General features: G+C 42.5%; 1 protein-coding gene across 5 annotated transcripts in view; it reads left to right on the top strand.

Moving 5' to 3' along the window:
- The first annotated feature begins 2535 nt into the window (after window positions 1-2535).
- LOC105187233 (uncharacterized protein CG43867) overlaps window positions 2536-24633 on the top strand; it is a 159957-nt gene continuing 137859 nt past the window's right edge. For 4 of the 5 annotated variants that reach the window (XM_025304564.1, XM_025304562.1, XM_025304563.1 and 1 more), the window contains exons 1-2: window positions 2537-2900; window positions 12313-13663. In XM_025304564.1, coding sequence (XP_025160349.1) covers window positions 12596-13663 — 1068 coding nt within the window. In that variant the 5' untranslated portion in view covers window positions 2537-2900; window positions 12313-12595. Of the gene's footprint in view, window positions 2901-12312; window positions 13664-24633 lie in introns of all 5 variants that reach the window. The other variant, XM_025304561.1, reaches the window with a different exon arrangement.

Here is a 24633-nt window from a genome sequence, read left to right as displayed (position 1 = left end):
TATACATATTATACTAAACAATGTACACGCACACATGCACACGTCAAATCACACATGTCAAACAAGCGTCGCGCTGATATCGCGAGAAACACACGCTTCAAACGCAAGATGGACAGATTTCGAGAGTAACAATGAGAAAAATAATATAAATGGCATTCGTACCGATTTTTCCTTCGGCGGCTCGATAAATTCACCGCGACTCCAGCACCAGCTGGTACACCCGACGAAGACGCGGAACTCCAGTCTATCCTTTCGACAACCATTTGCTCGCTTCCGGAAGCCTTTTAACGAATCTCCCACAACACGACGCGCACAAAACTCACTGCCGACGATACTTCGCGTGGCGTATTAAAATCGCGAGAAGCAACGGCCATCGGAACTTTCAATCGTTAGTTTCACGACACGCGGCTCTCAGCGACTTCGACGCGATCTTCCGCCACGACAAACACACGAAAACACTCACTTCCGTCACCGCCGACGATATTTCGCGCGCTCGATGCTCCGCCGACCTCAGAGATAGAAAGGGCAACGGTTTGAATTCTCAGCTGCCAAACGTGCAACATACGCGCGACTACTTGCTTCGCAAGATATCGATTTTCGATGATCACCCGACGAGGTTTTCGGCAATCTACGCACGAGTCCTGCCTCCGGCAAATCGGCGACGCGAAAAATGTGAAACGACTCCTCCAAAGTGCATCGTCACGTCGTCGATCTGTTTGATAACTGAATACAGGCGCACATCGCAATGATTGAACATCGCGGGCAGCGAACACAACAGTCGTATAACGCTTGAGTAATTCATTGATACAATTGGTTCAACTTTAAAGATGCAGCAGTAAAGACCAATAATTGCTTTGCTCCGCCGAACGCAGCTAGATGGAGTCTCTAGAAGTATCTCGAAACTCTCGACGCGCTGTCCAATCACGGCGACCCGCTGCTCTTCAAATCTCGTTCAAATCCCGATCACGTGACCGCGACAGTTCGAACTCGACTCGCGACTGCTTTGCGTCCGTCGCGTCTTTTCACCCGTCGAAAGTGAGTTCCGCGGGCGAACGGGGGTCGGTTAGGTGTCGAATCGAGCGACAGCCGATTGTCTTGGCGGACGAATCGGCCTGTGCGAGTCTGATTAAACAAAAGCAATGTCGCGTGATACTCGCGTCCAACGTTTGTCGCGTCATCATTGTATGCGGCGTCCAACACGGTTGCTCTTACCGGGCGAAACAAGCGAGGTAAGTTTACGGCTTTGGTCCAATTTAGCGCCACATCGGACCGAATTCTCGATTGCTGTTGATAAAATGATACAAAGAATCGGACCGTATAGAATTTCGTCGTCATCAACGGCTGTGTTCGACAGAGAAAGCTGCTTCGCAATTGTTGGAAAATTTTGCGAATTTCACTGATGTATACTTTTAATCTCGGCTGAATCTAAGAACACTCACTAGTGAGATTCGAGAACCTTATAACAGTGGCACAACAGTGGCTTTCTCTGCTAAACTCGACCAATTCTTCGAGATACGCGATCATTGGAGAACATTGACATTACCAACGGTCTCGGTCGTCGTAGATAAATACGCACCCAATCAGAAGACAATATTTTTTAACATTTTTCGAATATTTATTTTACATTTTTTTTTACATTTCTTCCATTCAATATACAAAAAAATATTTATTTAACGTTTATTTAATATATATTTTACATTGATTCTTTATTTAAAATAATGATAAAGAAGAAATATTTACTTAACGTTTATTTAATGTTTATTTAATATTTATTTTACATTAATAACTCGTTCAAAATTATTTTTAACGTTTTGAAAATGTCATTTAAATGTTTTTCCAATATTTTCAAAAATATTTTTTAAATATCTTTTTCTGAGTGAGCCTAACCTATAATTCATTTTTAATCTATAATTCATCATGATCAATGTTGCAATTCATTATTACCCAATTTTGGGAAATATTCTTACTGTGTTATACGGTAATTATGTAATAATTATGTGTGTGTGTTCACGCTATAGTTCACGATATAGTTGTACAAAATAACCGTTAATTTTTAATAATATTTTGTCGGAAATGACATCTGAAAATGTGACATGTATGCACCTCGATGTAGTTCCTCGACATCGTACATGTCACACACCGTGTGTGCATGAAATATATTAAAATTACGCGATACACATCTTCTATCTTGCATCAACCAGGCGTCATTGTGGTAGTGAAAAGATGTTGCACGTGAGGTGGAATGCGATGAGCCGAATACTTTGTCGTTTACTCTCGCAGCGTCAGCTATGTTGTCAGTTTTGTAAGAAGCTAGTAGCCCTTATGGAGTAGCGATCTCTTAATTTGATAAAATATTCAACAGGTTTGGAGAAATGTAGCGGATCATTACGACGGCCAGCCTCAATGACGCCGGCCGCGTAACATGGTCGAAAAGCGCGCGCTTTCCAGCGGGTTGAAAAGTTTGGCGCGGCCGTCGCGCGGCGCCGCCACGCTCGCGAATCGAGTTGCGCCGACAGCGGCCGAGCCGAGGCGGACGTGGCCGAACGGGATCGACTTGCATGCGTATTTCGCTACGCGACGTTCCACGGTGCGAGTGCTGTTCGTATTTTTCCATTTGTCGCCTTTCTGCCCTTCGTGACCGTCTGCTTTTTGTGCGTGTCGACGCTCGTTGCCTGCGTCTAAGACGGCGCGTCCGGGCACATCCCACCGGCTGCGGAAGTCCCGAAAAACCAGGCGTATGCCCCCTCCGACCCTCGCTGCCCGCCCCATTCGCCTGGCCGCTACACACGGAGAGTACGGTGGCTGCCTGTGCGTGTTCGACAGGAGGTAGGCATGGAGGGTGTTCAGTGCGGCCGTTCCAAATTGTCACGGGCCGTCACCTCAGCCCCGCTCGCAGCAAGGTGAGTGAGCTCGGCCGTTCGTTATCTGTGAGATATCATGACATGGTGGCTCGAGCGATCGCAATTCACCGAGAAGTCGCCTGCGAATTGTTTCATGGCACTGCGAGAGAGAGAGAGAAAGAGAGAGAGAGAGAGAAGGAGAAGGAGAGAGAGAGAGAGACCCACACTATTTCATCTCTCTCTCTCACTCTCTTTCTGTTTCATTCTTCCCTCCGGCCGCCACTCCGGTACCTGACCTACTTGCGCGAGCTGTCATTCTACGGTCGCGGGATTGTTTCGCCGGCCGACAGACAGACAGACCGGCTGGCCCTTCGACATGCGTCTAACCCGAGCTCCGTGCGAATCGCTCTGACGGAGGAAAAGTCGCCCGTTGTCAGAGAAGTCGCGCGAACGGGGTGGACGAGGAGAGAGAGAGAGAGAGAGCGAGAGAGAGAGAGAGAGAGAGAGAGAGAGAGAGAGAGAGAGTGAGTGAGTGAGAGAGAGAGAGTGTGTGTGTGTGTGTGCATTGGACCACCGCGAGTCGCGCGAGGGGAGCGAAAGGACGATGGAGAGCGTAAGAGCGGAGGCACACGAGCGCGCAGGAAACGAGTTTGAAAACTGGCACCGCCAGGCCAGTCGATCGCCAGGTGATTCCCGAAGCGCGTTATTTCCAAGCGCGGAATGTTCAACAGTCTTTTCGACCGCTCGATCGACTAACGGCGCTCTTCGCCCGCTCTCTTGTCTCTCTCTCTCTCTGTCTCTCTCTCTGTCTCTGTCTCTCTCTCTTTCTCTTCCGTCCTCTCTCTCCCTTCCTCTCCCCGCCCCTCTCTCTCTCTCGCTCTCGCGTCTTCTCTCCCTAGAGGGAAAGGTCATCGGTCTCGAATTCATCTTTTGTCCCGCGCCTTTCAGACGGACGACGTGTTTTCTTGTCGGCTCTGTCTTTTTCTCTCTCTCTCTCTCTCTCTCTCTCGCGCGCACGCGCGCGACAAGCCTTCCTCCCTTAACGAACGTTGCGTGAGATCGACGAGTTCGGTTCGCGACGGAGCGGGAGCGCGTCGCGCCGTCGCGCGTCGTATTGACGTCGGGTCCCGCGCCGCGGAGTCCGGGATCCGCGTAAAGCAGTAATCACACTATACCGGCGATTGCCGATTGGATTGCAATTGCGATTGGCAATTACTTTTCAACCAATCATGGCAAAACAGGCACCGATTGAGATTACTGATTGCTGTTTAGACAATGCCCTATTTTAATCGCAATCCAATCGGCAATCGCTGGTGTGATTACGGCTTAACGCGACGTGGGGATGTACTTCCGAAAGGTCACCGCGAACCGAGCTTTTTCTAGCACGTTTCTTCGAGTATGGGAAAGATGTAAATGTACAATATCAGGCCCCGACAGTGAAACGAGAGCCGAAAGCTTAACGAGTTTCGCTTGCCAAACATTGGACACACTCTTTGACTTTCACGTCAAGAAGTTCTAAGAATCTACGCGACACTTTCCGAGATCCTACCAAAAGCAAAAAGTTCTTGAACAAGCAAAGTTGACAATTCAAGCGATCTAACCTAACCTGGAAAACCTACGATATACTTGAACATAAGGGATATAATCACAGATTAAAGTGAATCATAACATCTAACCAAACCTAACTTAACCTAACCTACGACATACTTGAACATAAGGGATACAATCAGAGATTGAAGTGAACCACAACATTGAGTTTGTTTGCAAAGAAACCAACATGATTGAATCCCAGTGGAGACCTTTGCGACTCAGGTTGCAAAGAGTTCAGTGTTCCCTCAGAACAATTACACTGTCACTCTGCGAGTACCTTTGGCGGCGAGAAGTGCGTCAAATGGACCTTGATCCGTTTTTAGAACTGATTAAAGTGATTAGATAAACTTATCTCGGCAAAGCTTATTAGGACCCGTCGCTAAGAAGCGAAACCCCTGAAACTCGGCTTTTGACAGACAAACTATTGTTAAGCAAGCAAACAATCGAAAAAAAAAACAAAAAAGCAAAACAACGAACAATCGCCGGGACCAATATTTTATATTCAGCACTCCCACACGTACGCAAGTGCATTCGAAAAATTTCAGCTTGCCTCGGAACGTCGTCGACCGGTCGAACGCAGCCGTAGATGATGACGAAATTCTACATAGGTTGATTCTTCGTATCATTTTATCGACAACAATCGAGGATTCGGTCCGATGCGACGCTAAATTGGACCAAAGCCGTAAACTTACCTCGCTTGTTTCGCCCGGTAAGAGCAACCGTGTTGGACGCCGCATACAATGATGACGCGACAAACGTTGGACGCGAGTATCACGCGACATTGCTTTTGTTTAATCAGACTCGCACGGGCCGATTCGTCCGCCAAGACAATCGGCCGTCGCTCGATTCAACACCTAACCGACCCCCGTTCGCCCGCGGAACTCACTTTCGACGGGTAAAAAGACACGACGGACGCAAAGCAGTCGCGAGTCGAGTTCGAACTGTCGCGGTCACGTGATCGGGATTTGACCGAGATTTGAAGAGCAGCGGGTCGCCATGATTGGATAGTCGAGAGTTTTGATATTTCAAGAAACTCCATATAGCTGCGTTCGACGGAACAAAGCAATTATTGGTCTTTATTGCTGGATCTCTAAAGTTGAACCAATTATATCAATGAATTACTCAAGCGTTGTACGACCGTTGTGTTCGCTGACTGCGTCCAATCACTGCGATGTGCGCCTGTATTCAGTTATGAGACAGTCGACGATGTGATGATGCAAATTGTTTCGCATTTTTCGCATCGCCGATAGGGATAGGTGGTGTTCGGAAATTACATCGATGTTTAAAATATCGGTTAATAAAAAAAAATTGAATGACATCGATTATTTTCTAAGAAAAAAGAATCGATTTACCGATTAATCGATTAAATTTGCAAAGTAAACATTTATTGGGTGTACAAATTAGTTCGGTTCGTTTTCAAAAGATGGCTCCGGCTGTTATGAATGGTTCATAGTGACTGCCGATTTTGGCGGTTTCAGAGAGGTTAGACATCTGCCAATAATATTCAGTTTATATCGCTTTGAATCTCATACAAAAACTTTGCTTTTTACAATGTTGAAAATGTCGAATTTTGTGTTAACCAAGCAGCATTTGCGGGAGATTTTAATTTTCTGCTTTAATTGGAAGAAAAGTGCAACTGAAGCCCATCGAATGCTTGTTGAATTTTATGGTGACGCTGCTCCAACATGATAAATAATGTAGTGGTTTCGATGTTTCAAGGATGGAGATTTCAGCGTCGAAGACAAGCCTCGCTCTGAACAGCCAAAAAAATTCGAGGACAAAGAATTAGAGACATTACTCGAATAAGAGTCAAACGCAAGAGGAGCTTACAGAATCATTGGGAGTGACTCAACAAGCCATTTCCGTACGATTGAGAAACATGGGAATTATTCAAGGAAATTGGGTGCCTTATGAACTGAAACCGAGAGATGTTGAAAGGCGTTCTTCATGACAACGCTCGGCCTCATGTCGCAAAAGTTGTAAAAAAATATTTGGAAACGCTCAAATGGGATGTTTTACCGCATCCGCCGTATTCTCCGGACATTGCTCCTTCTGATTACTAGTTGTTCCGAAGGATGCAGCACGATTTGGCAGATCACTGGTTCACTTCTTTCGCAGATATTGAAAATTGACTCCAAACTTGGATCGCCTCAAAAGACGAGTCATTTTTTCGAGATGGAATTCGAAAATTGCCTGAGAAATGGGAGAAAGTAGTAGCTAGCGATGGAAAATACTTTAATTGATCTGTTCATTCATTTTGTTTTGAAATAAATACATCTTTTAACAAAAAAAACGGACCGAACTAATTTGTACTCCCAAAATTGGTTAGCATCAGATTAAACATTACTAGGGATGCGTTCGGAAACATCACTCGATGCTCTCTTAGCTTACATGTTGCATACGTTCTTAAATTCGCAATAGATGTAGCCGGCGTTATTCAATCCTTATTTTTCACTGAATATTGAACAAGGATGGAATGACACCCGCAGTATTCTCAGTATTACTAAAAATCCTCCTAAAGGATCTTGCATAGTGGACGCGGCTAGCGACGTGCTATGAGCGATATCTAATGAGAGTTCTGTCTTAAGAAGAAAGAACTTTCATTTCTTCTTTAAAATAATTCTCATTGGATATCGCTTATTGTTCGTCGCTAATCGCGTCAGTGTGCGAGCTCTTTAACTCGGCATCTCATTTGATATATTTTCCATGTGATAAGAGGACTAATTTTGGGAAGATAAGTGCTCTCATTGAGCCATTCGGCAACGTTCCGAAACTTATCAATAAAAATCGGACAACCCTATTGCCCATGACTGTACGTTAGATACAGAAACTTTAAACCTTAAGAAATTAACCAATCCTAACCTACTTTCACAACAATAATTGACTGTGGTTGGCCAATTTCTTAAGACTTAAAGCTTACTATACCTATTGTAGATCCGGACTTAACGTTCATGAATTTCGTTAACCGTATCTGAAAGACGATATTACAAAAATGTCCTCTTAAAAAAAAAAGTTTAAAAATCTAAAGTAAATTAATTAAAAAAAATTTTTTTTAAATAAAAATTGGTCGCCGACGTTGAGAAAAAAATCACCGAACCTCGATTAATTGAGTAAAAATAAAATAATCTGAAAACATCGATTGATTGACAATGAACTATCGGTTCTTCCGACTAATCGATAAAAGTCGTCCATCCCTACTCGCCGGCCGGCCGGCACGAGCAGTCGAGTGCGGCGGGATCGGGGCGAAATTCGCACGCAGCCACGCACGATCGGCAGCGGCGGCCCGCGCCGCGTCGTGGGAACGTCTCGCGTACGACTCACGTGCCGCCGGTCTATTTGTTTCGCTGCGCCTGCAGCAGCGCCGCGCGTCGTTATTTCGACAATAACGCCGCGCCAGCACGCGAGCCGGACAGAAGAACGTAAGCGTAATTTATGCAAAACGCGAGAACGGACCGACCGCCGCGCTTCGTGACCGCCGCTCGTTACGCAATGACAAAACAGCCTTCTCTAACAACAGACGATCGACCATCACCGCTGCGTTCGTAAGTGTGGCGGCTTCAGAAAGTGCTCGCCTCCCTTTTTCGGAGGTTTTCTTTTTTTTCGGTGGGGGGGAGTAGAGTGACGTTGTTTAAATTACAATTGGATCCGCTGTGTATAACACGCGCGTGTCGCTTTACGATCCGCACCGTCGTTGAGAGTCTTCCTCGTAATCTCGGACGAGACTTTGCTCAGGGAGTATTCCGGGAGCGGACCCTCCGTAATATAAAAGGCGTCTCTCCGCTGTAAGAAGCTCCAAGATTGCGAGACGGCTCTCGTCGCGCCTCGTATAACGCGGAAATCGCGCGCGCGCGCGCGCGCTCGCGTTCGAAAGTTAATTTCAAATTTATTCATGGCTGCCACGGGGGACCGGCCGGAAATGTCTTCATACCGGCCGCCCCAGGCCTGATCGAAGCTTTTCTGAGCCTGCGGTTTCTGCGACCGATATATCAAGTAAATCGGAAAGTTCCGTCCATCTAGCGGCAAGTAGCTATAGCTAGAACTGTTGTTAACCTCTAATGTCTAAACGAAGCTTAATGATTTGTCTTGATATCTGTCAATAACATTCAGTAACATTCAGTACATAAAAGTATACGTGTGCATCAATAACATTGTTTTTCACTGCATCGAAAATGTCGAAAATTGAGTCAAATAAGCGTCGTTTGCGCGAAGTGTTAATCTTTTGTTTCAATTGGAAGAAAACTGCAGCTGAAGTTCATCGAATGCTTGTAGAAGTTTATGATGATAATGCTCCTTCCGATGAAACATACAGAGAATGGTTTCGACGCTTTAAAAGTAGTGATTTTGATGTAGAGAACAAAGCGTGTTCTGGACGGCCAAGAGTATTCGGAAACGAAGAATTGTAGGCATTGGTGGACGAAGACCCATGTCAAATGCAGAAGCAACTTGCAGAAGCATTAAATTGTGCTCAATCTGTCATTTCCGATCGTTTGAAAATCTTAGAGAAAGTTTACAAGGAAGGAAATGGGTCCCATATGAACTGAAGCTAAGAGACATTGAAAGGTGAGAAATCACCTGCAAAATTCTGCTTGCTAGGCAACAAAGAAAGGGGTTTTTACATCGTATCATCACTGGAGATGAAAAATGAATTTATTTCGACAATCCCAAACGTCGAAAAACTATTTGAGATCCCGGCCAACCCTCAACATCGACGCCAAAGCGGAATATCCACGGAAAGAAAGCAATACTCTGTATTTGGTGGGATCAGAAGGGTGTGCTGTTGTACCATGAGCTGTTGAAAAGTGGTCAAACAGTCACAGGGGATCTCTACAGAGAACAAATGATCCGTTTGAGCCGAGCATTGCACGAAAAACGATTAGAGTATGAAACGAGACAGCATAAAGTGATTTTGCTTCATGACAACGCTCGGCCTCACGTCACAAAATCTGTCAAGGAAACGTTAGAAGCACTTCACTGGGAAGTGTTACCCTATGCGGCTTATACCCCATGCCCCTTCCGAGTACCATTTGTTTCGGTCGATGGCACACACACTTGCTGACGAATGCTTCAATTCTTACGAAGATATCGAAAAATGGGTATCTGACTGGATAGCCTCCAAAGATGAGTAATTCTTTCGCCGCGGAGTTCGCTTGCTGACCGAAGAATGGAAGAAAGTCATCGCTAATGATGGACAATATTTTGATTGATGTACTTTTTCATTTTGTTTCTTAAATAAAGCCGTACATTTTGCAAAAAACGGGGACGGAACTTTCCGATTGACTTAATATCTTCCTCTTGACGGAAGTTTCGTGGCAGCGGCAGTCGTACAATCGGACATTCTGCGAAGAAAGAGTTGGATTTTTTCGCGGCGAAACTACCTCTTCTTTTCGCTTTTTGTTCGCGTTCAGCCGCGCTCTCGAGCGCGAGTTGTTTTGATCCGCCTGCACAGGTTTTAAACGTTCCCACGAGGGAGGGGCGTTCTCTCCACGTGGGATTTTTAACGCTGTTTGAGCGCAAAGTTCCCTTTGAACGTCCCTTGAAGTGACTTGAAGAAGAGTTCAGGAGGGGAAAGATTCTCCGCTCGGCTGAAGAGCGCGCTCGGGTATAAATCGCATGAAGAAAAGGTCGCGTCCGACTATCAACGGCCAGCCCGTGAGAGGAGATTGGGGATGACCTCGCGACCGTTTAAAATTAATTCACTGCGTGTCACGTGTCACGACTCGCGAGTCGGGACTCGCGTTGTATCACGAGTGACATGTCGTCGGTTACGACGAAAGAAGACGACAAATGCAATCACTTGACGACTCTCGCGACGTGTCAATCTCCCGCGAAGATAATTCGCTAAATATACGTGAAAAGTAACGCAGAGCTCATCGATTTTTTTTCTTTATTTTTAGATATATTACAGGAGGTGAAATTCCGAGTAACTTTTTGTCATACAATTATACGAGGGTCGCTTGTAGTAGTTTCGGAGATATTTGACCCTAAAGAGCATTGGGATTGTGCATTTTCTAGAGTTGTTTACTTTTATTCTGAATTAGGTTAAGATTAGTCTGAATTAGGTTAAGATTATAGTCTGAATTAGGTTAGATTAGATTATCGTTCATTTCAATTATTGCTAAGTTAACTGATAATAATTTGTAATTCTAAATTTGAAATTTATAATGAACTTATTAATGAGTCTGAAGTTACATGTTATATATTAACAATATATACGTAACAACATGTGTAATAATATATGTAACAATATCATTAACAACATGTTATTCCGAGTTAAGTTAGGTTAGATTAATGTTTATACAAATAAATAAATTTTCACTTAAATTTGTTAAAATTTATCTTCTTTTATTTAAATTTATTTAGCAGAGCTTATTGATTATTTTTATTGTTGAATATGTTACGGAAAGTGAAATTCCGAGTAACTTTTTATAATACAACTATATGAGAGTCGCTTGTAATAGTTTCCGAGGTATTTTGTATATACAGAGGGTCCGGGATTTTTTAGAAATGAAAAATTGTGAAGATTAATCAGATCAAGCTAAGGAGGAAAGTACCATTTTGTAAAAATCACAATAGTTATTAAGTTATCAATGATTGAAAATGACCATATCTGAAGGCTCTTTTAATAGAACTTGAAAATTTGCACACTTATTTGTGAAATGGTAGACTATTTTGTTCAGAATGACCTAATTTACAATTATATGACGGCTATTGTACCTAGCGACAGATTCAAAATTCAGGTTTTAAAATTCAATATATTCATATTTATTGCTAGGCACAATACCCGTCATATAATTGTAGATTAGGTCATTCTGAAAAAAAAAGTCCTTTACCATTTTGCAAATAAGTACGCAAATTTTTAAGTTATCAGTTAAAAGAGCCTCTAGAGATGTGGTGTATTAATGATTTTCAATCATTAATAACTCAATAACTATTTAGATTTTTGCAAAATAGTGTTTGACTTTTCTTTTCAGTTTGATCAATCTTCAAAATTTTCGTTTCTCCGGACACCCTGTATGTATACTAATAACAACATATATAACTTCAAATTTATCAAATGAATTCAGAGTTTAGAATTATAAGTTATCACACATCCTTTTACGCATATTTATCGACAATTCCCTCTGGACACGAAGGACAGACTCTGACGAAGAGTTTTTCCGGAAACCCTTATTCTCCACGAGTCTCGATGATACACTTTACGTATCGTTCGCAGAGACGGTCTTCCCCGGAGGAATTTTCATTTTTCGACGCTCACGGTCTTCTTTTTTTTTTTCTTTTATTTTTATCAACTCCTCGATTTATGCTCGTCATTCACTTCCTGCGCGGCAGCTCGCGCGAAGACTGGAATTTTTCATGCAGCCGCGCGGGCTAACCCGTCCGCGGTAATTGCAGAACGGGACGGTTGCTCGTCTGCACCCTCCATCCGGTTTTTCATTTGACTCCTTTTAACGTCGACCTTAAAATAAACTTTGCAGTCCTGCGTGCCGCGTCTTTCCGCTTTCGCGCTTTCCTCCCGTTTCGTCGAGCTACTCGACTTTATGTCGCGTTTTGTATTCCGGTGCAGTCGAATATTCACGATCGCGCAGAACTGAAAAAGAAAGACGCGAACAACAAAACATCGTCCCGCGTCGAGCAGCGCTGCACTACAAATAAGGGATTAAAGAAAGCCAGGCTACGGTTCATACCGGAGACCGCCAGCGACAATTCACATAAAAAATAGCTATTCTCGCGGCCGTTCGCCGAAACCGTTTTACGATATCGTCGATCCGTGCCCGCTTTACTACGTCGCGCGTACACACACACGCGCGCACACACAAACATCCAAGACACCTATTCGACGGCGATGTTCTGTAACATTGCTCAAAAGAAGACACTTTCTCAGGCAGCAGCGCAAGCTCGAGGACGATGTCGCGATCGACGGTGACCGAACGAGCGTGTGAGGTAACAACATGGCGAGGATGAACAGCCGCTACTTTATGAGCGCTATCGAGTGGATCGTTGGTCGCAGGAGCGCGATAGCCCGAGGAGGAGAGCACCGGCCGGATGCACTGAGGATCCTTCGGTAGGAAGCAAGCGGGCAAGACGCATCGTAATAGAGGATCGGCGGCGAGCAGCGCGTCGACGAGGACGACGACGACGACAAATCATCAGGAACAACGACTAGGATGGACGAGATACGCGGTTCGCCATCTCGCCGGCTGTCGCAAATCATCGATCCGATCACACGGTTCAACAGCGACTTCGGCTCCAACTCGGCGCCGTGCAGTCCACGGCTGGGTAGCCGCGTGCACGACGCGAGCAGTGGACCCGCCGGCCAACCGGGGCCCACCGCCGGGGGCAGCTCCGTCGGGATCAGCGCCGCCGGCGCTCCAGCGTCATCCCGAGCGGGCCCGAGTGGCGCCGCCGTCGCCGCGGCTACGCCCAGCGGGCCCGACAGCCCACGCTTGTGGCCGCGACAGCTTCGACAGGCACCTACGCCACCGCCACGACCTAGACACGCCGGTGCTGCCGCCACCACAGTCATCTCCGCCGCCGTCACCGTCGCCAGCACCGTCAGCAGCTCGGCCAACGTCAATAACAACAATAACAATAACAATGTCCCGGTGGTGGCGGGTGGCGGCGAAGGCGGCGGCGGCGGCGGCAGCGCCTTGTCGATGCACCCGAGGGACTCGCCCTACGTCAACGTGCCGAATCTGTTCTTCCAGCGGGACAAGAGCTTCGCCGAAAGCGCCAGGAGCGCCGGCTACATCGAGCTCCGGAGCGACAAGTGCGCCCCGTACGACTTCACGAGCGAGTCGAGCGGTCACATGGAATACGCCACCGATAAGAGGACGTTCGTGTCGCAGTCAGACCTGGCCGCGCCCGTCGCGTGCTACGAAGCGAATGACCCTGCCGGCCTCTGCAGGGTGAGGTCGAACTTCGATCCCGGACCCTCCGGTAGGGGTCACTTCGACAGGGCTTTCTCGTTCTCCGGCAGGCAGCCGGAGCAACCGGCGCCACGGATATATGAAGCCAGTCGATTGTTCGTCGATCAGAGACCTGTGGCCGGCGGCATCGACAGCAAGAGGGAGAAACTGGACGTCAGGCCCGGCTACGCCACGTCCAAGAGCTTCGATGGCTACACCACGACCGTGGAGGAGCTCAACTGGCAGGAGAGGTGTCTGGAGCTGCAGCTGGAGCTACACAGGAGCAGGAGCCAGGCAACCAGGGTCAGGGACATGCTCCGCGAGAAGGTGAGTCTCTTCTCTCTTTTCCGCGATCGAGTAATGATAAGGCTACGTTTGGAAACTTCACCCTGAGGTTAGAAATGGGTAATAGGGGCAAGGTGCTAGCCGGGTGCGAATAGTTTCCGAATGGTAAATAGGAAATGATAAATGGTCTGTGTACCTTTTAGCTGCACCAGTGCAACAGTGTAGCTGAAGAGAACAGATCAAGACAATGGCGAATGATGGCGGACGATTTCGGAATATTATCGTACGTAGGCAGTCTGAAAAGTTCTCGACCTGACACATACATGACATTAAAAACTGTCAAACTATAATTGTATTGGAAAGTGGCAACCCTGATATAAATCTATGTAAAATTTTATTCGATTTGTCAAATCATTCGAGTAGTAGCACCAGTTGAAAGAGCTTTGTGCAAGATGGGTACCGCATTTGCTAACAATTGACCAAAAACGCATTCGAATGCATATTTCTCAAGCGTGTTTGGATTGTTTAAGCAAAATAAAATGGATTTCAAGCGTCGTTTCATAACTGTTGATGAAACTTGGATCCATCACTATACACCAGAGCGAAAAGAACCTTCCGGAATCACACTTTAATGATGGTATTGAATTATTGGAAAAAACGTTGGAATAAATGTATTGAAGTTTCAGGAGATTATATTGAAAAATAAAACATGTTTCACGACAAAAAAAATTTCTTTCATTGTTAGGCCGAGAACTTTTCAGACTGCCATCGTAGTTTGCACCGTGACTACTAGACAGTAATTAATAAGAACATGTTCGACGCATTTTGAAACGCACATAGAACGACACCGAGTTGGGCCAAATCAATGAATCGAAAACACTAGTTAAAAACCCCGCGAAATGTAACAATTTACCTGAATCCACCCTGAAATTTCATAGAAAGTCATTCACTCGAGGTACATCCAGACAGAGTTCCCGAACGACTCCACCGTTGTCACTTGGGTATTACCTGAAAGTTTCCGAACGGCGCAAGGTGTACCTGAATGCACCTGGGTGAAGTTTCCGAACGCAGTCTAAAATTGATGTTCAGAAAATCCACCTTCAGTGGTCTTGAAATATGTTATAAAAATCCTCTTAGAGTCCTTTTGTTATAGAAGACTCTTCTGAGTAGTCTTTGATAGGTTTTAGTCGTCTCATTGTTTATTAAAAAAGTTAACAAGAAAGTTTCATAAATGAGGCGTACTTTTACGTCACAGTGTATATTGCATGTGGCAAACAGTATATGCGCGAGAGAGGTACTCCGCCTCGCCTCTGCATCCTCTCCGCGAGGGGAAGAAAGCCTAACCTAACCCATTCTATGTATCTTTGTGTACATGGTTTTTCAGTTTTACCTTTTATACATGGCTGGATATTGTGAGAAGGCTCCATTCAAGTATCTTTGAAAGTATTTATTTTGTTAGCTTTAATTATTTTGAAAGCTTTTTCCATTTCAAAATATTTTTTATATTGAAAAACGATATATACGCAAAAATATGTAGGATAGGTTAACTTTAGATCAGGTTAGGTTAGGTTTTTGTCAGGGAGGTAGTTGTGTGGATTAGAGTGTGTTGATTACCATTTGTAATGTACACTGTGACGAAAAAGTATGCTTCATTTATGAATTTTTTTATTATCAACTTTTTAATAAACAAGGAGGCTAAAACCTTGGATAAACTTCCGAAAATGTCCAACGTCAGATTGCTACAAATTTTAGCAGAAATACTTGAAATTATGTCCAACGAATCCTCAAGTAGATTTCCACTTGATAACAATGTTTAATGCTAAAAATGTTTAAATAAAATTATATATTAAATTTAAACTTTAGAACTGTAAGTTACATATCAACGATTTACATAATATAGTGCGGAATAGCCACAGATAATCTTTCGTCACGCACATGTTATATATACAGGATGTTTTATTTTAATTTAAAATTAATTTCTGGAAATAGTCAATTTCCGGAAACCACGAGGTTTTAGAAAAAATGTTCCTTACAAAAGTCTTATATGACTTCGAGAGGAACAAGATGGCGCCATTGGTTTGTCTTTGGACCGTTTAAAAACTACGTGAAAGTGATCTTCAATTTCTTAAATGGTAACTTCCATTTTTCATTGCATATTTTTTTAGCTCACCTTGAGTTCTTTTCAAAATATTAACAAAGTATTTTGTCATTGAGTACTTTTCGAGCTACAAGGTTTGAAAGTTGTAGTATTGCTTTAGTATTAGCATTACTAAAAGTGTACCACGCGAAAGTTGTTTTGTTCTATTAGGGGTATACAAAAGATTTTATCGTTTTAAGACAATATTTTTTATTAATATTATTATAAATTATATCACATAATATCTTTAATCAAAATATTTTCCGGCATTATCTGCTACTTTTTGCCATCCTTCAGACAAAAGATGGATACCAGAATAAAAGAAATATTTACTCTTAGAATGAATAAAGTTATCGATGAATTGTTGCACAGAACGAAATAAGGGAAAATGCGATTGGGCAATATATAAAGAATATGCCGGATGTGGTAGGACTTCCTATTGCAATTCCATTAAAGTTTCCAGGTGGTCAATGCAACATGGGGCCTGGCAATGCCGTGGCGGAAGAATCACTTTGTTTTCTTTATCGCAAAATATGGCCATTTCTCGATCAATTGCTCATTCAACTGCCTCAGTTGTCGATTGTATAATTCCGCGATGGTAGTCTGAGATGGTTTTAACAGCTCATGATACAGCACTCCTTGCATGTCCCACTAGATACACAGGAGGACCTTATGACCATGGTTATTTCGTTTTGCCTGTGACGTAGAGAGTTCTCCAGGATTTACCCACGATCTTTTGCGATTAGGATTGTAATAAATCCACTTTTCGCTTTCAGTCGCAATTCGATACGAAAAAGACTTGTGTTTGCGTCTATTGAGCAGCGAAAGGCAAATGGTGACTCGACTGGCAATAGCGTTCTCGGTTATTAGTAATTCATAGGAAACCCATTTTCCTTCCTTCAGAATTTTCCCCTTCTCATGCAAGCGTCGAATTACAGTGCTCTGATTAACATATAACCTTTTCGCAAGCTCTACACTCGATTGAATCGAATTTTCTTGCAATAACGCTTCCAAGTCATTCGAACTCATCTCTTGCGGTCGCCCGGCATGATCCTCGTCTTTCAAGTCAAAATAGCTACTTTTACAGATCCGAAATCACTCACTCATAAATTTTCAGCTATCGTTCCCTCACCATGAGTTTCGCAAATGGTTCTGGTTGCTGCGGCAGCTTTTTTACGCTGATAAAATAAAAAAGCATACAATGACGAATATGCGTCTTATCGACTTCCATCTTCATACGAATTAAATATGTTTATGTCAATGAATATGACTTATTATGCATCAGTTTCTACGCAGATTGACCAATACTGATATAATCTAACAAAAATGCACTTTCATGTAAATAATTCACAATGCCATCTACATGTGAACGATGGAAACTTTTGTATACCCCTAATATTTGACTGCCATTATGTATACAGGGTGTCCCATTTTAATGTCCCACCCCAAATAGCTCTTCAGTATTGAAGTTTCAAGGAAAATGATCCGAATAAGAGTTGTAGGGATTTAAGTGAGCTACCCTATGATGACTTTGACCTTGACCTCTATTTTCAAGGTCATTTGAGGATCAACTTGCGTTTTCTTAAACGGGAACTCTTATTTGTTATTACACTGTTTTTTTTCTACTAGTATGAACAACTTTTGTCGAAAACATTTTTTTATTTGTCTAATATTTTTTGAGATATTTGAGGAAAACTTGATAACTTTTTTCAATATTCAATATTCAATTTTTCAATATTTAACTTACGATATCTCGCTAATTATTTGTCGGAAGAGAAAGTGGTACTAGACTTTCTTACTTTATTTAGTCTCAAGAATATATTGTTACGATAGCACCTTGACTTTTGTTAATTTACTGATTTTTGGAAATTTCAGAATCATCAAATTAACAAAAATCAGGGTGCTATTGTAACAATGTATTCTTGAGACTAAATAAAGCAAGAAAGTCTACTACCACTTTCTCTTCCGACAAATAATTAACGAGATATCGTAAGTTAAATATTGAAAAAAAGTTATCAAGTTTTCCTCAAATATCTCAAAAAATATTAGATAAATAAAAAGATGTTTTCAACAAAAGTTGTTCAAATTAACTAGTAGAAGAAAACAGTGTAATAAAAAATAAGGGTTCCCATTTAAAAAAACGCAAGTTGACCTTCAAATGACCTTGAAAATAGAGGTCAAGGTCAAAGTCAATGTTATCATAAGGTAGCTCACTTAACACATCGATCAATAAGTCCCGGGACTAACTACTAAAACAACATTTGTTTGCCAAAATTCTTCTTTATTTATCGATATAGTCTCCTTCAAGAGCGATACATTCATTCCAACGCTTTCCTAACTTTTCTATGTCAGCCGTGTAGAACGATTTATCTTTGGTTTCAAAATAGGCGTTAGTTTCGGCAATCACTTCTTCATTGGAGCTAAATCTCTTTCCTTGGAGCATCTTTTTGAGGTCTGCGAACAGTCAATAATCGCTGGGGGCCAAATCTGGAGAATACGGTGGGTGCGGAAGCAATTCGAAGTTCAACTCATGCAATTTGGCCATCGTTACCATCGACTTGTGACACGGTGCATTGTCATGATGAAAGAGAACTTTTTTCTTCTTCATATGAAGCCATTTTTTTACAATTTCTGTCTTCAAACGCTCCAATAACGCTATGTAATATTCGCTATTGATGGTTTTTCCCTTTTCAAGGTAATCGATGAATATTATACCATGCGCATCCCAAAATACGGAGGCCATAACCTTCCCGGCCGACTGTTGAGTTTTTGGTCGCTTCGAACGATTTTCACCAGCTGCTCTCCACTCAGCTGACTGCCGATTTGATTCCGAAGTATAGTGGTGGATATAGTGGATCCAAGTTTCATCCATTGTCACATACCGACGCAAAAACTCCTGTTTATTTCGCGTAAACAGTGCCAAACAGCGCTCTGAATCATCGATGCGTTGTTGTTTCTGTTCCATTCTGAGCAAACGCGGCACCCATTTCGAAAAAAGCTTTTTCATGACCAAATGTTCATGCAAAATAGTGTAAACACTACCAAATTATATCTTCAGGATGTCAGCTATCTCACGCAACTTTACTTTGCGATTTTCCATCACGATGTTGAGGTTTGTTTTATGTTTTCTGGTGTGACAGCCTCATTTGGACGACCAGAGCGTTCAGCATTATTTGTGTCTGTACGACCGCGTTTGAAATCAGCATACCACGACAAATGGTTGTTTTCGATGGAGCAGAACCTGGATAACACTTTTCAAGCCATCGCTGAGTTTGAACGGTATTTTTTCCCATTAAAAAGCAATGTTTTATTAACACACGAAATTCGGTTTTTTCCATTGTTTTGAAAATAACAAAAGTAGCGTCACTAAAACCACTATAATTCAATGACACAATGTCGTAATGTCATGAAAGTTTCACACGTAACTTCTAAAGGTTGGTACTAACTGAGGATGGTATGGATTTGTTATTAGAGGCGCCATCTGTTGGTTAGTCCCGGGACTTATTGATCGATGTGTTAAATCCCTACAATTTTTATTCGGATCATTTTCCTTGAAACTTCAATACTGAAGAGTTACTTGGGGTATTAAAATGGGACACCCACTCTATATATAGCAGGGATTCCCAAGCGGGGTGCACGTATCCCTTTGGGATGCGAAAAATCATTCTTGGGGGTGCGAGGAAAAGTGATTGTAATTAATAATGATTAAGATAAATTCTGGAATAATCCGGCATTTTTACTATCAAATTAAAAAATGTTATTAAAATTATATATTTTTTACGTACTGTGTATATACATTACGTGTATTTATTACGTATCACTATGCGAAGCTTCTTAGTACCATGGATAATTATTTTATAATATTAAAATGATAGTTTTTTATTGAACATGAATTTTTATGAAACAATACTATGTAATAATAAATTATTATAAATTAACTTACTTTAAAACCCTAACAACTAATTTTTACCATAAAACACATGAATAATTCTTTTTGTAGGGGGTGCGAAGGTTCATTAATAAACTTTTGAAGGTGCGAGATATAAAAAAAGTTGGAAAACCCTGATATATTGTATCAGTCAAGTAATTAGAACAAAGCTGGAAATTTTTGAGTTTGCGATTCTATGGTACGAAGACGTGAAGCGTGTATAGAAATAATAGGAAGACGTGTAGAAAATCTATAACTTTGTAAGCACTTGAAGCGAATAGGTCATTTGCTTTAATTAAAATAAATAATTGTTCAAAACTCCGACAATATTAATCTTTCGATTCATGTTTGTTAGGACTTTTTTTTCCATTTTGTGAGTACTATCTGCTCTTAAAGTCCTGAACGCTCTATATTATAGACAGTATATTGTAGACTTATCCATTTAATATCAAATTGAAATTTAACGGATATGCTCACCTGGCAAAGTAGAATACGAACAGCGTTATATAATTTTATTCAAACATCATATTTTGTTGTCCGTGGAAATCCATTGGAGGGTTCATTCGTTCGACATCATTGGAAGTATTTCCAAAATCCATGTGTGTGTGTGTGTGTGTGTGTGTGTGTGTGACAATCTGGCGTTGGACGTTTACGAAAATTTATTCAAAAACTTTCAAAGATTGGTGACTCAGGGGGGGGGGTGACTTCTACAATATACCTCACTTTTACCCCAGTAATTATTATTCCCGTAGCTGCTTCGCGCCGCTGCTCGCGTCGCCGTTCGCCGGAGGACTATTTCTTCATCCGAAGACGACAGTACATCGCGAGCGTGCGTCGTGGAACATTCGAAATTAGAATATCGGATTTTCCATACGCACGCGACATACGTTAAAGCAAATTACGTAGGCGGGGGAGATCCCGGTGTGCGGTAGGGGAGTCGAAATGTGTATCTCACGTCTCGATTAGTATGCACGGCCACGCGCGTCGATTTAACGCCATCACTTCAGATAAGGCACATAGAAGCGCGCAGCGTTGTCCGCCGCGCCGGCGGTTCTTCGAGACGCACCGCGTCGATCGTTTAGCGGGACGAGCTCCCGCGGACGGCGTTTAACGGCTGTTCATTTCGCCGGACGATGTTCGAGCGAGCTCATTTCAGCGAGCGACGAGAGAATTTCCCCCGGCCGCCGCTCCCCCGCGACTGTGCATTCCTTTTTTTTATGCCTCTCGACATCGCGTCGAATAGCGTCGCACGCGCGCGCGTTATAGCCGAACGAACGCGCCTAACGAACGATCTGAACAAGCAAGAACAGACGTTAACGAACGAACGAACAGACGCGAATGAACGTAGACGTCGAGACGAACGCAAGCACGAACGAGCGCGAACAAACGGACGAGCCCGCCGACGAATGACGCGTCGCTTGTCGCTATTTCCGAGGGAAGACAAAAACCGCGCACGCGCGCGCGCGTTTTATAAACGATAAGCGATTCCTCGCGAAATTTTCCAACGTCTGCCTGTTTGCCGAGCGCCTCTTTCGCGTTCTTCGAAGGACGCGTTTCCGAACGGAACGAATAAATGGGATTACGGCAACATGTCCGGCTTTCCTCGAAAATTGCATAACAGACGCAGGACGAATCCTCCTGCTGTGTCCTTTTCCATCCGTTTAACACTTTGTGGCACATGTGGACACCCAAAGACCCACCTATATTCCGTCAGTTTTTTATTTTATATTCTATGAGGAGTTTTAATGATCGATTTCTTGGCAATTATATCTTCTAGCTTCTTAAGACCCTAACTAATGTAAAATAATTGTGATTACTTATAAATTCTTTAAACTTATTATTGCTAATGGTAAATAAGTAAACACAATAAAATGTTCTTAAGAATAAATGTAAGGCAAGGCGAAGAAAGAACTATTTTTATCTGGGAATTGATACGCAGGGATTTTTTTTTGGGCGCTGATTACGAATCCGTTGTCAGATTTTAGAAATTCGGAATGGCGGATCTAATATGGCGGATATAAAATTAAAAATTCAACAAATTTCCGTGAAGCTAGATATCTAGGGTTTTTTTTGGATCACTGATTATGAATCCATCATCAGATTTTCAAAATTCAAGATGACCAATCCAATATGTCGGACAGAATACTTAAAGAAAACTTCAATTCCTAGAAAAATTGGTATTGCGTGGTTTTTGGGTCACTTTACATCACAATTATGAATCCGATCATCAGATTTTCAAAATTCACGATGGCTGATTCAATACAGCGAAGCGAGAATTTTAGAAACCCCAAATTTCTACGCTGTTTGGAATTTTGAAAATCTGACAACGGATTTGTAATCAGCGACATTAAAAACTTCTAGATACCTAGTTTCACGGAAATTGATTGAATTTTGAATTTTACGTCCGCCATATTGGATTCACTATTTTGAATTTCGAAAATCTGACAACGGATTTGTAATCAGCGACTCAGAAAACTCCTGGATATAAAGTTATAGAAATCTGTTAAAAGGAAAAATTCGTGGCTTAAGGGGGGAATCCTGTCTGTAAGGTCCAAAAAAATTGACTTTTTTTTATTATTATATTTTCTGAAAATACATATTGTTAAGAATCTACTCTAAAATCCGTATCGAAAAATTCAGAAAATTACGGAAGTTATAACCTATTATTCGAAGCGACGCACAAGCCAAAATCAGAGCGCTCATTGGGTCTGTTAAATTTTCGTCATACAATTGCTGTAGAAACAATCCTACAAAACTTAGGAATGTAAAGAAAGAGTTTTCATGAAGTCGAGAAGAATTTATTATATGGACCTGGAATTACTGATTAGGCTGAAATTTACGTGAGTACTAGATTTATGATTGAATAATACATGAAACTTTAAACGTGTTTTTCTCAAAGTGACTTTGCTTTAACTGCCTCCCACGATTTGAAACAAACGAATAAACCGATCGACTTCAGCGTGTAGTTACACATTCGAAACATGTCTCTCTATCGTATGAACTAGCAAAATTAAAAAATATTAATTTTTTATATTTATTTCTAACGTAAAACTGTCGATTTTTATGGCGATTTTTCAATTCATCGTCAATCATAATTTTTAAATGCCTTGAAATTATTTAAAAAGTAGTTCGTTTTTTTTATTTGCCTAGTTCAGACGATAGCGGCAAGTTCGTAGATTAATTATCTTGTGTTTTTGTCCCAGTACGTATCTCGAGATTTTATGGAAACCGTGAAACGGCGCGCGCTTAAACATGTCACGTTATTTTTTGTGTATCTGCTACATTATTATTCATATAACACTATAAAAATTCTTATAAGTTAAGTATATGTTATTATTTCTACCAAGTTTGAAATTAATCGTCCATTTGGTTTCCGAAAAAGAAACTCGTAAAAATAGTCTATTTTTGGCCTAAAGACAGGATTTCTCCCTTAATCCCCCCTCTCTCTCTCTCTCTTTTCTCCTCTCTCTCTCTCTCTCTCTCTCTCTCTCTCTCTCTCTCTCTCTCTCTCTCTCGGTGCGTTGTGTGTACGTTTAGGTTCGCGCGTTTGTCCGTTAGACGCGCACACGGTGTTAACGCAAACAAACTGTCGCGTGCGAGAAACGGCGGGGACACGTAGCAACGGCGGAATGGACGTGTATGAAACGCGCTGACGAGGATTCAACGTCGGGCCGGAAATTATACGTCCGCCTCGGCGGGCAGGCCGTAATATCACCCGCAAGTTTTTCCTTTTCCACGAATTTTTCGCACAATACGCGCGCGCGGTCGTTTTGTTTCTCACCGACAGCGGAAAAAAAGCCGCGAGTGCTAAACGACAAATCGGCGAGTCGTAGTTCGCGCGAATGCGATATCATCTCGCTCTCCTCCCCCCCCTCTCTCTCTCTCTCTCTCTCTCTCTTTTTCTCTCTCTCCTCAATGTGTTTAGACATTTTCCAACCGGATTTCGCGAGAATTGAGAGATTTCGCTGGGCTGTCAGCGTGTTTATTGTCCGTTACGATTGTAAAACTCGGTCGCCGGCAATATCGAAGTCTCTCTCTCGGCTTGCACTGCACGGCATGCGGGCGTCGCCCGGATTGCGGTGGCGTGTTCCTGCTGAAAGCGGATGCTGTTTATATTACCGTGGCGAGAAGCCCGGCGTGCCCCGAGCGCGTGCAAAATTCAAGACGAAATCCTTGATGTATCTCGAAGCTACTTTCCGACGCGCAGGAAGGGTCCCAAGCGGCTTTACGGGCCGAGGCGATAAGGTCTCTCTGCCCTCCCGTTCGATAATCTCATTCTGAATAATAAACATTTGTCTAACGCAAAGCGGATTCAGGCCGCTGAGATCTGACGATAGAAAGAGAGAGAATCTCAAAGACAAAAGTTGATGAAATGTCGTGTACATAATTAATCTCTCCCTGCTCTCTCACTCGACATTTTCGGTAAGTCCGGACGCGAGGCTAAATTTGATTTATTTATTCTCCGGCGGAACATCTCTTTAGTTAGTTTAGGAACAAATTACACAGAACCAATTTAGATTAGTATTTTCGTTTATTGTTTACTCGTTGCTAAAAAGAGAAAATCGAGCTTTGCTCAATTGTTTCTTTTTCTGATATTTCGCTAAAGAAAAATTAAATTTGCTGAACGATACGTATACAGGGTGTCTGAGATTTTTTGAAAACGAAAAATTGTGCAGATTAATCCCATTAAATTGAGAAGAAAAGTCAAGCCATTTTGCAAAAATCGCAGTAATTAAATTATTAATGATTGAAAATGGCCACATTCAGAAGCTCTTTTAATCGACAACTTGAAAATTTGCGTACTAATTTACAAAATGGTAAACGTTTTTGTTCAGAATGATCAAATCTACAATTATATGGCGACTATTGTGTCGCTTAGTGACAGGTTCAAGGTTCAGAATTCATAGATTCAATATACCCTTCTCTCGCAACAAGATCTCCTTCAAT

The sequence above is a fragment of the Harpegnathos saltator genome, unplaced genomic scaffold (assembly GCF_003227715.2).
Source record: "Harpegnathos saltator strain DR-91 unplaced genomic scaffold, Hsal_v8.6 scaffold627, whole genome shotgun sequence".
Lineage (NCBI taxonomy): Eukaryota > Metazoa > Arthropoda > Insecta > Hymenoptera > Formicidae > Harpegnathos > Harpegnathos saltator.
This window is presented reverse-complemented; position numbering and strand designations above follow the sequence as displayed.